General features: G+C 55.0%; 1 protein-coding gene across 1 annotated transcript; it reads left to right on the top strand.

Moving 5' to 3' along the window:
* Positions 1-7,280: 7,280 nt before the first annotated feature.
* On the top strand, positions 7,281-13,567 carry SERPINH1 (serpin family H member 1). Its single transcript, XM_032680452.1, has 5 exons — positions 7,281-7,405; positions 9,971-10,578; positions 10,794-10,892; positions 11,266-11,498; positions 11,654-13,567. The coding sequence occupies exons 2-5, from the start codon at positions 9,996-9,998 to the stop codon at positions 11,954-11,956; spliced, it is 1,218 nt and encodes a 405-aa protein (XP_032536343.1). The 5' UTR covers positions 7,281-7,405; positions 9,971-9,995; the 3' UTR covers positions 11,957-13,567.
* The last annotated feature ends 45 nt before the right edge of the window (positions 13,568-13,612 follow it).

Here is a 13,612-nt window from a genome sequence, read left to right as displayed (position 1 = left end):
TTTAAACTAAAAGAGGAGAGATTTAGACGAGATGGTGGGAAGAGAGTGGCACAGAGAAGCTGTGGCTTTCCCATCCCTGGAAGTGTCCAAATCCAAGTTGGAGCAACCTGGGCTAGTGGAAGGTGTCCCTGCCCATGGCAGGGGGTGGCACTGGATGGTTTAAGGTCCCTCCCATTCTGGGATTCCTGTTCTATCTCTCTGGGCAGCTTTTCTGCCGCCTCTGGAAGAGCAGAGAAGACGCAGAGGCTGCCAAGCCCCTTCCCGAGCATCCCTTCGCTTCCAGCTCCCCGGCACGTGGGCGAGCAGAACCCTTTGTTCCCGCTGGCTCCCTGCCCGGAGCAGGAGGGGGTGGCCGAGCCCAGCGTGTCTTTCCTGGGATTCATCCCTCCCCTCCCCCTTTCCTGCCTCAAAACTGCCGCACCAACCCCCCTCCCGAGTGCCACAGCCTTTTCCTGCCCTCTGCGCCCCCCATCCCAGCGGCAGCAGCGGCGAGAGTTTTGGGGCCGGGCTCGGTGGGACCTTCATTTCCAACGCCCAGGCGGCTCTGGGGGGCAGCGGGAGGATTTGGGGGCTGCCTGATTTGTGTTACCACGCGGCACAGGCTGAGCCCAGCCCCTGCCCGCCCCCGAGCAGCGCTGCGCTGGAAGGAGAAGATTGGCTGGCTGAAGATCCCTCTCCAAGCCACGCTCGGGTTTAGGGGCGTTTCTTTGCCCTAAACTGGCTCCAGAAGAAACGGTTTCCTTTTCCATCCCGCTTTCCTCAGAGGATGCTGCGGGGGGAGCACGTGGGGCTGAGCCTGCTCCGAGCTCCGACCACATGGAAAGGGGAGGTAGAGCTCCGACCCTTTGAGTTCCCACATGCCCCTGGAAAACAGGCAGCCGGGAAGAGACGAGGAAGAGCTTTAGCATCGCGGGGGATGCAAACTCGGCTGTTCAGGAGGCATCAGAGACTCCCCATCACAGCTCCACTCCGGGCGTGTCTGAGCAGATCCACCGCCCTGTTCCCGGGCTTCTCTGCTTCTGTTCTGTGATAAAGGATCAAAACCTGCAATTAGCACATTCCTGTTTTGAGGCTCTGTGCAGCAAGGAGGCTGAAGCTGCAGCATCCCAAATCCCTGCAGCTCTCCCCAGCCTGCCCTGGAGATGGCCCCGGAATCCATGGGGCTGACGTGGCTGAGGAACAAACCACTTGCTTTTCCTTTTGGGTGGATCCAGACAAGTTCCAGCACCACAAGGCAGAAGGGAGGGAGGGGAGTGATTATCACCAGTCCAAGGCAGGAAAAGATTGGAAAAGACCTCTGAGATCATCGAGTCCAACTATAATCTGACACTCCAGCCAGACTGGAAAGGGTCTCCTGGAGTCCTGACTCCTCTTGGATTGCCATGACCCCAGAAATTAGTGTAGAAAGAGCCTTGTGTGTCATCCCAACTCCCTGCCCAGGGATGGCAAACTCCTGCCATGTCCCCAGGGACTCCATCTCCTCTCCCCATATCCTGGCTCCCAGGAAAGTCTGGGATACAGGGGCTTGCAATCTGACCTGTTCTCACCCTGCTGGACCTGAGGCTGCACAGATGCCATTTTTTCCATCCTAAAGCACTAGAGGAATTTCCCCCCCCCCTCCCCTTGCCTCGATATGTTGGCTGGAAACCCTGTGGATTTTGAACTTTTCTCTGGGAGTATTAAACAGGGATTACAACCTGGGATCAAGGGAGTATCTCTCCTCTGTTCCCTGTGGGAAAGCTGCAGCTGTGGCCCCTCCAGCCTGTCCTTCCTTGGCGCATCATGGCACACCTCAGTGATGCCAGGGATGGGCACTTTGCCCCCCTCCCTGGAAATCAGACCTTTTTGCTCTTCCTTTTTCTCCTCTGCCGCTTCTGGAAGCTGCTCAGTGCTTTTCAGAGGATCCACAGGCTGAGTTTGCACCTTTAGGGTGGATAAACCTGGACTGCAACCTCCCAGAAAGCCAGGGGCTGGCACCCCCAGGAGCTGGCATTCCCAGGGGCTGGCATCCCCAGGGGCTGGCATGCCAGGCTGGCACACAGGAGTTTGGCTCAGCACTGCTGCAGAGCAGACAGATCCAGGGGACACAGGCTTTCAGCTCCACTGCCACCCTTTGTGTGCTCAGACAAAGCTGGGCCCTCTCAGCTCCAGCCAAAGCAGGGCCTGGGCTGCAAAACACAGAGGGGGGAAAGGGCTGGGATTACAGCCCTGCCAGCAAAGCCACTGCCCCGTGATTCCTCGGGACCTGAGGGCCAGGGGAGGATGGTGCAGGGAGGAAATTAAAGTGCCAGCCCTGGGCTTGTGCCTGAGCTGAGCCAAGAAGCAGAATCATCCCAAATCCTTGGAGTGTGGAAACCTGGAGAAGCAGGTGTGGATGGGGAACCCCTCACCCAGCACAGGCTTGGTTTGCCTGTAGGGGAGGACACTGTTGGAATGCTGCTGGGAACTCCCCTGAGGCTGGAATCAGCCTCCTGCTGCCATCCCTGGCTTCCATGGCTTCGCACATGGTGAGAGGGCAAGGGAGGGGATTCTGCCCCTCTGCTTGCCCTCGACTGCATCCAGCTGTGGGGTCCTCAGCACAGGAAAGATGTGGAGCTGTCGGAGTGAGTCCAGAGGAGGCCATGGAGATGGGATAACGGGATGAAATTCGTCGCTGGGAGGGTGGGGAGGCCCTGGCACAGGTTGCCCAGAGAAGCTGTGGCTGCCCCTGGATCCCTGGAAGTGTCCAAGGCCAGGTTGGACAGGGCTTGGAGCAACCTGGGCTGGTGGAAGGTGTCCCTGCCCATGGCAGGGGGTGGCTCTGGATGAGCTTTAAGATCCCTTCCAACCCCAACCATTCCATGACTCTGTGACCTCAGGCTGGATCCCCTACAGCTGCTTCCAGGCTCCTTCCAGCCCTGTTTGCTCTGCTCTGGGGAGAGATCTGGCTGAGGAACACAAATTCCTCAGCAATTCCAGAGGAACTGGTGCCAACACTGCTCCTGGGGCTGCCCTGGGAACCTCCGAGGGTTGAACTGATTCCAGAAGGTTTGAGCTGACCCTGGGAGGGTTTATTTAAGGCTGGGTCACCTCCCCTGCCCATTCCTGCCCATGAGGTGAGGAAGGTGCCCAGCAGCTGCAGGGCAACGTTCCCATCAGTGTGTCTCATCCTGAGATAACTCTGTCACCGGGATGGGGGACAGGAAGATTTGGGAATTCATATCAGGGATTCTCCCACGCTTGTTGCATCCTCTGCAGCCAGACCAGATGTGTTCCAGGGGGAGGCTGCAAGGAGGAACAGCATCACCTTTGTGCCCACCATGATCTGTGCAGGTCCCAGGGGTTCTGATACTACAGGACCTAATCCTGCCACGTGCTGTGCTCCCTCCAGGAGATGTTCCACACCAGGATGGCTCCTCAGCTGCTCCTCTGTGCTGACTCTGGGCATCCCTGCCTCCCTCAGCCATGGATGATCCTGGAAAGCAGAAATCCTGCGCCAGCTCAAAGCAGCTTAGAAAATCAGACTTCCTCATCCAGGAAAACAGGGTCGGTCTCTGGGGCATTTGAAGGGTGAAAAGGCAAAGCTGCTGGAGTTTATATTTGAAAAGTCCTGTCCAAAGAACACTCAGGGGAAAAAAAAAAAGAAAGAAAAAAGAAAGAAAACGCTTTTTTAATAAATAACCAAGTGAATTAGTAAAACACTGCTTTAACTAAGACAAGCCAAGCAACCAGGGCAGCACCGATCCGGGTGGGTCGTTTATCCCGGAGCCGGGTGTAAGACTCCCAGGATCAGCTGGATTTCACCTCACCCCCGTCCCGGGTGCTGCAACAACGGGATGTGTAAATCTCCCTCTGTTTTTTGGGGGGGAGTGTAGGATCAGAGCCCTATCGCAAAACCTTTGGGTGCTTTATCTAAAAGAGCAGTAAAAGTTATTTAAAATTAGTAGATCCACGCTGCCCTAAAGCCCGAGGCTCCCCGGGGAGCAAAACCACGCTCGAAATAACTCCAGACAAAAGGAATCCGAGTCTTGCCCTGCGCAGAACTCGAAGGGAGGAGCTGGGCTGCACTTGGATTTGTGTCTTGGCAGCCGGGGCCGCTCGTTAGAGGAGCAGCGAAGACGGAAAACGGCACCTCCCAGCTCGGCTCCCCCTTCCCAGCCCTCTCCCCATCCCACCCCGGCTCCTACGTGGCACTGTGGGGGCTGGGATCCTGCACAGCCCCATCCCGCTTGGAAATCCCTGGATAGCGGCAGGAATCTCCCCCGGATCCGCCCGATTCCCAGAGCTTTTTGCCTCGGGGGAAAAAAAAAAAAAAGCTCGCTGTCAAGACGAAGCTCTTTGCTGACATTTTGGTAGAAATTTTTGGGTTTTGGTAGAAGTTTTTGGGGTTTTTTGTGGCTCTTCCAGAGTTGTGTTGTCTGGGCAGTCAGAGACAGCAGGGATAGGTTGAAATATGCACTTAAAAATCAGGCAAAGAATTGAAATACATGCTTAAAAATCAGGCGGAAATGTGAAACACACACTTAGAAACCAGGTAAAAATTGGAAATATTTTTCTGCCGGGCTGCCAGTCCCCAAACACAAGGAATGATTTTTAATTCTGCTCCGAATTCCTGTGACTGAGGCAAAGCCATTTCAAAGGCCTGAAGCACAGAATGTCATTGGGGTTTGGCGCCGGGAGGCACTGGGAGAGGTGAAGATTAAAAGTTTCAGGGCTTATTTTAAATTTCACTAGGAAGCAAAAAAAAAAAAAAAAGGGAAGTAATTACACAGAAGGGTTTGAAGGTGGAGCAATGCAGAGCTTGGCAGAGAAAACCAGCTGACAGTGGGAGTTTAAAGGAGCTTTTCTCATTTCTCAGCTGGCTGGTACAGATCAGGAATATTTCACCTCTGGATTGGTGGTTTGTTATCAGCAAATTGATTTATTTTTTTTTACTATGGTAACGTGGTAATAAAGCCAAAATTGTGCTATTAAAACCCATTGGGGTTATTTATGCACACATGAAGCAAAGCAAAATGTTTCAAAGGTACATTAGTGAACAAAAATGTGCTGTTCTAGGCATTTCAGTGCTCCTTTTGCCACTGAATCCCTTCCTGAAGGCAGCTGATCTCTGAACATCACTGATGTGAGGACAGCAGGACCCTTTGGACTTACTGGCATTAAAGGCAGTTTAATATAGACCTGTTTAAATGCAAAATGCCCAGGGAAGATGTAGCTGGAAATGTGCTCTGTTCAGGTATTTTCCCCACACACACAAATCACTGAAAAAAAGATTAAAAAAAAATATTAAACCAATCCCACAAAACTGGGCCTTCAGGCATCTGCAGTGATTCTCAGCACCCAAAAACGTCCCCCTGAGACCCTCTGGCACTTTCCCCCTGTAACAGGTTTTGTGCAGGTGACACCTCATGGATCAGCTCCTGGGAATGGGTGGATGGGACAATATTTTTCCCAGCCAGAAGGAAAAACCCAGGGAGCAGAACAAACCTCCTGAGATCTGCCCCAGCTTGATCAAAGCCTCATTGCAAACCCCAGGAGAGAAATCATCCCAGAAACACCCGTTTTGTTTTGCTGTTGGAAGTTCTGGGGAGCTGGTCTGGGGGAGACTTTTGTCCAGGGAGGGCTCAAAGATCTCCCTTTGTTTGAGGTGTGGAATAGTTATTCCTGTGGCATCACCTGGCTGGTTCAGACAGAAGAAAAATGTCATTTTTGGATGCCACCTTCTAGAATCAGTGGACTGTGAAGAGGAGTGGAATGAGGTGAGTATTCCACACTAAGGGGCTTGCAGGACAACAACAGGAATATTCAAAGCCAGAAGACAAAATCAGATGCTGTTTTTCTACTAAAGCAACAACCTGCCTGCAGAGGGAAGAGGGAAAACTTGCAGGGCCAAAAACAGGGGCAAAAGTGAAATTACAGGGGGATTAGAAGGAAGGGGAGACATAAACATGCTAATGGAACCACCAATGAGGTGCTGAATGACTGGGGGGTACCGGGAATATCCCTGTATTATCCCAGCCTGCCATGAAAACAATCCCATGCTGGTTTAAAACCTGGATGTGAGTTGTATTTAATTCTTGTGACTCAGTGCAGAAACCTCTCCAGGGCACATATTTTGCTGCAAGAACTCTCAGCCACCTGGCACAGGGTGGCAGGAGCATTTAACTCCTTCCACAGGCCTTTGGGGCTGGCAATGTTGGCCTTTCTAAACCGCATTCACTTTGCCAGGCGTGAGGATTTTGCCACTGGGTTGCACCACAATGAAGGGCAGAACCCAGGAGAGCAGGGGGAAATTCGGGAGTGTGGAAGGGGGGATTTGTGAGGAGTTCACAGCTCCATCAGGCCCAGCTGCTGAGGAAAAGGAGAGGTGGGTGTGAGTGCAGGTGGGGAGAGGGATGGAAAAGCAGTCTCTGAGGGGTACAGGGATAGGAGGGAGCTCTCCAGGTGCCTCTCCTTTGGCCCTCAGGTCCCTGGGAAGCGAATGCAGGTTGTCTCCACAGAATAATTGAGTCCCAGAATGGTTTGGGCTGGGAGGGACCTTAATGATTATCCAGTCCCACCCCCTGCCATGGGCAGGGACACCTTCCACTGGCCCAGGTTGCTCCAGCCTGGCCTTGGACACTTCCAGGGATGGGGCAGCCACAGCTTCTCTGAGCAACCTGTGCCAGGGCCTGACCACCCTCATAGGTAAGAATTCCTTCCCAATATCCCACCTATCCCTGCTCTCTGGCAATGGGAAGCCATTCCCTGTGTCCTGTCCCTCCATCTCTTGTCCCAAGTCCCTCTCCAGTTCTCTTGGAGCCCCTTTAGGCCCTGGAAGGGGCTCTCAGGTCTCCCTGGAGCCTCTTCTCTCTCAGGTGGCACCAGTGAGAGGGACATTTCAGAAGGCAGGATGTGGCTTGAGCCAGGGACAGATGTTAAACATTCAGTGCCTGTCACTGCTCTGCTTGTGGCTGAAGCCCTTTGCATCACCCCTGACTTCGTGGGTGATGACACCCCAAAAAAACTATTCAATATATCACCACCTTCAGTGCCAGCAACGATGCAGCTGCAGGAGATGCCAGGGGGAGGGAAATAAGAGGGACCAGAGCCCCGTAAAAACGCAAAAGCACCGTTTTGGCAGGGAACAGCTTTCCAAATGCCTGCTGCGGGGCCTGAATGGGGACGTACAGGGGCAGAGCAGGGCCGGCGCATCCCCCCCATCCCTGCAGACCCCCCTTCGGCGGCCGCGGGGCCGGCGCTCCCTCGCCATTGGCGGCGGGTCGGGAGAGCCGGGACGGATCCTCCCCTTCCTCTCCCTCCCGAGCTTTTTTTGAGAGGGTTTAACCAACTTTCCAGAAGTTTCTCCTCGGCCCCTTATATACCCCCTCCGCCGGCCCGGGAGGTGCACAGGGGAGCCGAACGAAACCGCGTCCCGACCCCAAAGGTAAGCGGGGGGACCGGGGGACCCCGGACTGGCAGGCGGGGATTGCAGCAGGATGGGGGGGATTTTGGGATCCTGCATCCTCCTGGTTGGCCCCATCGGGGAAAAAAATCGGGGGGAGGGGGAGTACTGCATGGGAGAAGGGAGTGCATGGGGGGTAGAAGTTGCATTGGGATGAAGCGGGGGATAGAAAAGGGTACAGACTCCCCTGTGAGCTGGCTCTGGCTTCTTGAGAAATATAAAATATGTTATAAATCCCCCCCCCATCACCTCCAGTTTGCCAGAGGTGCTTCCAGCGGAGCTGCACCCCTGGTTTGTGCAGCCGGGAGAAACTTTCAGGGCGTGGCAAAAGGGAAGAGGGGGATAAAGGGAAGCTTTAGTTCGGTGGGATGGTGCTGGAGGAGCGTCCAGCCCCTGCTCCTGCTCAGCCTGGGAGCCTGCGGGACCCTGGGCACCGGCCCAGCCTGGGAAGGAGCGCTCTGCCTGCAGCTTCTGCGCTGGACGGACTAAGCCTGGCCTTGGCGAAGTGTCACATCCCTGCGGTGACACGGGAACGGCCTTTCTTTGTGTGCCTTTGTCCTGCTCGCGGGACAAACGGGGCGGGTGCCTCTGGCCGTTCTCTCGGGCGGTGGCACCTCCCAGTCCTGCGGGACAGCGGGTGCCCACGGCGGTCCCTGGAATGCCACGGGAGGTCTCTGCGATGCCACGCTGGCACTGGGCGTCCCCCCGGGGCTGGGCTGTGCGAGCAGGAGAGAGGAGGTCGCTGGCTGAGCATTCCCCAGATTCCCTCGGTTTTCACCCTGGGTTGTGAATTCCCCAATAATCTCCAAGAATGGGCAAAATTTCTCTTGTCTTGGCACCGCGGGGCCGCGTCACTGGGCACAGCCCAGAGCTCGGGGCCAAATTTGTCGCTCGACTCTGAAGTAATGAGGCTTTTTTTAAGCTGAGGATGAGCCGCCCTTTGCTCGCAAGAGAACTACTCCATGTATCTGTTTTCTTTCAGAATGAAAAAGGCAAACGTTGACCTCACTATGAAAGAGTTTCAAGGTATCTTTAGAAATCAAAGGGAAATAAAAAGCCGAAGGTTTTAGATGTGCCTGCGCTTTCAAAGCGTCAGGGGCAGTTTGGAGCCTGTTGCACGAGCCTTTGCTCTGTAGGTGGCCGGGATGGCTGTTCCCTGTAAGGGAGGGTTTGCTCCCAAGGGGGTTTTAGGCTAGGAACCGCCTCCCTCTCCGAGGCCACGTAATTCCCACTCTGGCAGAGGGTCCCCGGTGCAGCTGCGCACTCTGTGCCCGGGGCTGTGCTGCGTGTTTCCTTCCATGTGGAATCCCAGCGGGCCCTTCGCTTCCTGCTCTGGAGCCTTTCTTTAACCCTGGAGCTGCCCCTCTGCAGCCCTTCCCTGTGTCCCTGCACCAGGAGCTGGCCGGGAGCAGGGTGGGAGGAGAGGAACACCAAGAAAAGAAACTTCACCGTAACCTTGGGCACGGCACTGCCTGTCCTCGCCCAAAAGCTGAAGGTGGTTGAATTTAAGCCCCGAGGAGCTGCCATCAGGAAGGTTTGCTGAAGCAGCAGGAGGGAGGGGAGGTATGGGGACACCGTTATAGCCCTGCAGGCAGGTGAGATGAGCTCCAAAGAGCTATCAGGCATTTAGGGCTGGGCAGGCTGCAGATTTAGCAAAGCTGGTGGCTCGGAGCCCTTGCTCATTCCCTACATTGGGATGAGATGCCTCTACCCAAGGCGTGAACTCTGGTGTGGAAAATGAGGGTCCACCACCTCCCTCTGCCCTGGGACCTCCCTGGCAGGGCTGTACAGGCAAAACTAAATCCACCAGAGCTGAGCAGGCAATGTTCGATCTTCTCTAAGGAACTCCTCTGACTTGGCCTGCTGGAAGCTCATGTGCTCCATCTAGTGCCAAGGAAGCTGAGGACTTGGGGACCAGCTGGTCCAAGAGAGGACAGTCCCTGTTGCTGGTTGCAATACCCCTGGATCAAGGGGCAGCTCTATGAAAGAGTTTCAAGCAGAAACATCCTGCTTCCAGCTTTCCCTGACCAGGGCAGAGGTTTCCGTGGGCAGGGACACCTCCCACTAGCCCAGGTTGCTCCAGCCTGGCCTTGGACACTTCCAGGGATCCAGGGGCAGCCACAGCTTCTCTGGGCAACCTGGGCCAGGGCCTCCCCACCCTCACAGTCAGGAATTCCTTCCCAATATCCCATTTAAACCTGCCTTCTTCCAGTTTAAAGCCCCCTTGTCATATTGGAATCACCTCAGAAATACCTGTTGTTTCCATTCCCTGGCCCCTCTTTCAGTCCTTTACAGTGCATGAATAGTAATACAGCCAAATTCCTTGGTAAGGAAGCTCCCATTCCAAATGCACAGGCTCGGAATAGCTGGACTGCCAAGGATTCATTGTTGCACAGAGGAGATCCCACTGTGGACTTGGGATTGCTGCAGCCCAAGGGGAGCCTTGGTGCTGTGCCCATCGCTGGACCCAGGGAGTGGGTTTCTCTGGGATCTCTGAGTCCTCCAGGCAGGGTTGGGATGGTGCTGACGGTGAGTTGTTCTTGCCAGGCAGGCGCTGGGAGCAGCTGGAGCCATGTGGATGGTGCTGGGGCTGGCCCTGTGCGGCCTGGCCGCGGCCGTGCCCTCGGAGGACAGGAAGCTGAGCGACAAGGCCACCACGCTGGCCGAGCGCAGCACCACGCTGGCCTTCAACCTCTACCACGCCATGGCCAAGGACAAGGACATGGAGAACATCCTGCTGTCCCCCGTGGTCGTGGCCTCCTCCCTGGGCCTCGTGTCCCTTGGGGGCAAGGCGGGCACGGCGTCGCAGGCCAAGGCGGTGCTGAGCGCGGACAAGCTGAACGATGAGTATGTGCACAGCGGCCTGTCCGAGCTCCTCAACGACGTCAGCAACAGCACCGCCCGCAACGTCACCTGGAAGATCGGAAGCCGCCTCTACGGCCCCGCCTCCATCAACTTCGCCGACGACTTCGTGAAGAACAGCAAGAAGCACTACAACTACGAGCACTCCAAGATCAACTTCCGCGACAAGAGGAGTGCCCTGAAGTCCATCAACGAGTGGGCGGCGCAGACCACGGATGGGAAACTGCCCGAGGTCACCAAGGACGTGGAGAAGACGGACGGGGCCCTCATTGTCAACGCCATGTTCTTCAAGCGTAAGTTCTGCCTTCGGGTCTTAGTACGAGTGGCCCAAAACCCACCCTGAGCCAACAATGAACCATAGAAGAAGGGTTTGGGTTGGAAGGGGCCTTAAAGATCATCCAGCAGCCCAAAGGGAAGGTGGGCAAATCCTGAGTGCACTGGAGGCTCTTTGTCAGAGCATGAAATTACCCCCCATTCCCTTTTCTTACTGGATTTCTCTCTCCTGCAGCTCACTGGGATGAGAAGTTCCATCATAAGATGGTGGACAACCGTGGGTTCATGGTGACCCGTTCCTACACCGTGGGAGTGCCCATGATGCACCGCACAGGTGAGTGCAAACCTGCCCCACACCAAAACCCACCAGAGTCACACTCGTTGCTGCTCCGTTGCCCGGTTCTCCAACTGCTTCCAAGATTTTCTGGCCTCATGGGAATAAGTCAGAACAAAGCAGGATGTGTTTGTTCTGCAGATTCCATCTCCCTGTGAGCAGAGAATCCGTGTTTACTATTGGCTGTGGGGAACAAATCCTGGCTCATCACGCCAGTGGGAGTCACAGCCAACTCTAATAATGCTGGGCCAGTTCCCAAAATAGTCCAGACTCACTTCCCTTGCTGGTCAGGGAAAGTCCAGTGTGAACTCACAGGGTTTGTGTAGCTTCGCCTCTGCTCCACATCTCACCATTTCCTCCTCCTGGTTTCCAGGTCTCTACAATTACTATGATGATGAGACAGAGAAGCTCCAGGTGGTGGAGATGCCCCTTGCTCACAAGCTCTCCAGCATGATCTTCATCATGCCAAACCACGTGGAGCCTCTGGAGAGGGTTGAGAAACTGCTGAACAAGGAGCAGCTGAAGACCTGGGCTGGCAAGATGAAGAAGAGATCAGTGGCCATCTCGCTGCCAAAAGTTGTCCTGGAAGTCAGCCATGACCTTCAGGTAAGGGGGGTCCTTAAGGAGAACAGTTCTTTGGGATAGTGGGGAAGACAGCGGGACGGGTTGTCTGTGCCTGATCCTCCTCCCAGCAGCCATGGCTGGGAAGGGTTGTGCCGTGTCACCTCCGGGAGGGTTGCTCAGCCCTCTTCTCCTCCTAGAAACACTTGGGTGGCCTGGGCCTGACAGAAGCCATTGACAAGACCAAGGCTGACCTGTCCAAGATCTCTGGCAAGAAGGACCTTTACCTGTCCAACGTGTTCCATGCGGCCGCCCTGGAGTGGGACACGGACGGGAACCCCTACGACGCCGACATCTACGGGCGCGAGGAGATGAGGAACCCCAAGCTGTTCTACGCTGACCACCCCTTCATCTTCATGATCAAGGACACTAAAACCAACTCCATCCTCTTCATCGGCCGGCTCGTGAGGCCCAAGGGTGACAAGATGCGGGATGAGTTGTAGCGGGTTGGTGGTTTTGGTGGGTTTTTTGTTTTCTCCCAGAGCTTTGGTTTGTGTGTGTTTTTAGTGGGTGATTTCGAACAAGGGGCAACACTCTTTTGTATCCTTCTCGAACCATGGGTGCTATTCAGACCAGGGTGCGTTGTGATGAGGAACCCGCAGACACTTTACCTCACACCCCCAAATCCTTGCTGCACAAACCCACCTCCGGAGAGGATCAGGGGAGCCTGGCACAAGAGGGTCACCGGCAGTGGAAGGGAACTGGCATCCTCAGGGAGATGTCCAGGTTGAAGCCCAGCTCCTCCCTGCACTAGTTATGCCTCCTGCTGCGACCACCTTCCCTCCCAATCACTTCCGTGTCCCCGCCACTCACTTTTCTCCTGCTTGGATGTCCCGTGGCACCGCTCCAGAGCTGCTCTGGTTGCTTTGCTGTTGTTTCTTGCTTCTCTCCTCTCTCCTCAGTGGTTTGCAGCAGAGCACTGAGGGCCAGTTGTGCAGTCCAGCCCCTCCAGGGCCCTGGGAGTAGAGCAGGGCTGGGACAGCTGGAGAAGGGAGGTTTCATGGAGTTGTGCCCTTCTGTCCTGCCTAACCCAGGCTCGGGGAGTGCCAGATGCTGTACCCACAGTGGGTCATCCTTAGGTAGGACACCAAAGCCAGCTTGGATCAACACTTCTTGGAGAGGCCCAAGGGCAGGTTGGACTCCCAGAAAATAAACCTGAGGTCCCTTCAACACTCCACCTCTCTGGGGATCACCCCTGGCACTGAACACCCTGTACCAGGCCCAGAACTCCACATCTCTTGGTGCTCCTGCATCAGCAGGTAGGGCTGGGAAAGAGTTCCCGGTGCGACGGTGATCCCAGTTTGGAGCAGGGCTGAGCCAAGGCCCTCGTGACTGGCATTTTTTTGTTTAAACACAAAGCTTGAGAGCTGCTCTTGCCTGACTTCCCAAGGCTCCTCTGCTGCAGCTCTGTGGTGTTTTAGCTCCCTGTTTGCTGGCCTGGGTGAGGGCAGGCTCAAACCCAAATGTATTTATATTATATTTATGGCTCATAATTAGCCTAAAGTGTCACAGCCTGAGCCAGCCTAGACTTGGAGGCTATTCCTGACTTCTTTTTAAGGGATATTGTAATACCCCACCAGCATTCCAAGTAAGCCTTGCCATGGCCTCACACACCTCACGTGGCAAAGATTATTGGAAAGAGGGAACTCTCTGCATCCCAAGGGCAGTGCCAGTTCTTTGGAAGCACCACAGAGCAACCACATGGCCTTGCTTGATTTTAATTTCCCTGCTAATTTCCTTGCTGTCTTAGAAGCCCAGTACTGCATATTCCCAGCTTTCCCCACTGCGGTGGGAGGCAGGAGGCAATCCCAGGGATGCATCCAATGCCCAGGAAGCCTGGACACTTCCCGGTGAGTCAGCACTGACCCCACACGCTGTAGAAGATTCTGGAGGATGGGGAGGGGGGTAAGAGGGGTGGGCAAGGCAGGAACACACCGTGGGACGTTGGGAATTATTTGCATCGTGTGGATGCAGGTGTGTGAGGGCTTTTATTGTCTGGTCTTGTGCCACAGTGACATAAATGTGTAATTTTGCAATAAAACTTTTTCAATGAATCTCTGGCAGTTTAAAATAAACCTGGGGAGGTTCCTTGCCTTAAC

Source organism: Chiroxiphia lanceolata, chromosome 2, assembly GCF_009829145.1.
Source record: "Chiroxiphia lanceolata isolate bChiLan1 chromosome 2, bChiLan1.pri, whole genome shotgun sequence".
Classification (NCBI taxonomy): Eukaryota; Metazoa; Chordata; class Aves; order Passeriformes; family Pipridae; genus Chiroxiphia; species Chiroxiphia lanceolata.
This window is presented reverse-complemented; position numbering and strand designations above follow the sequence as displayed.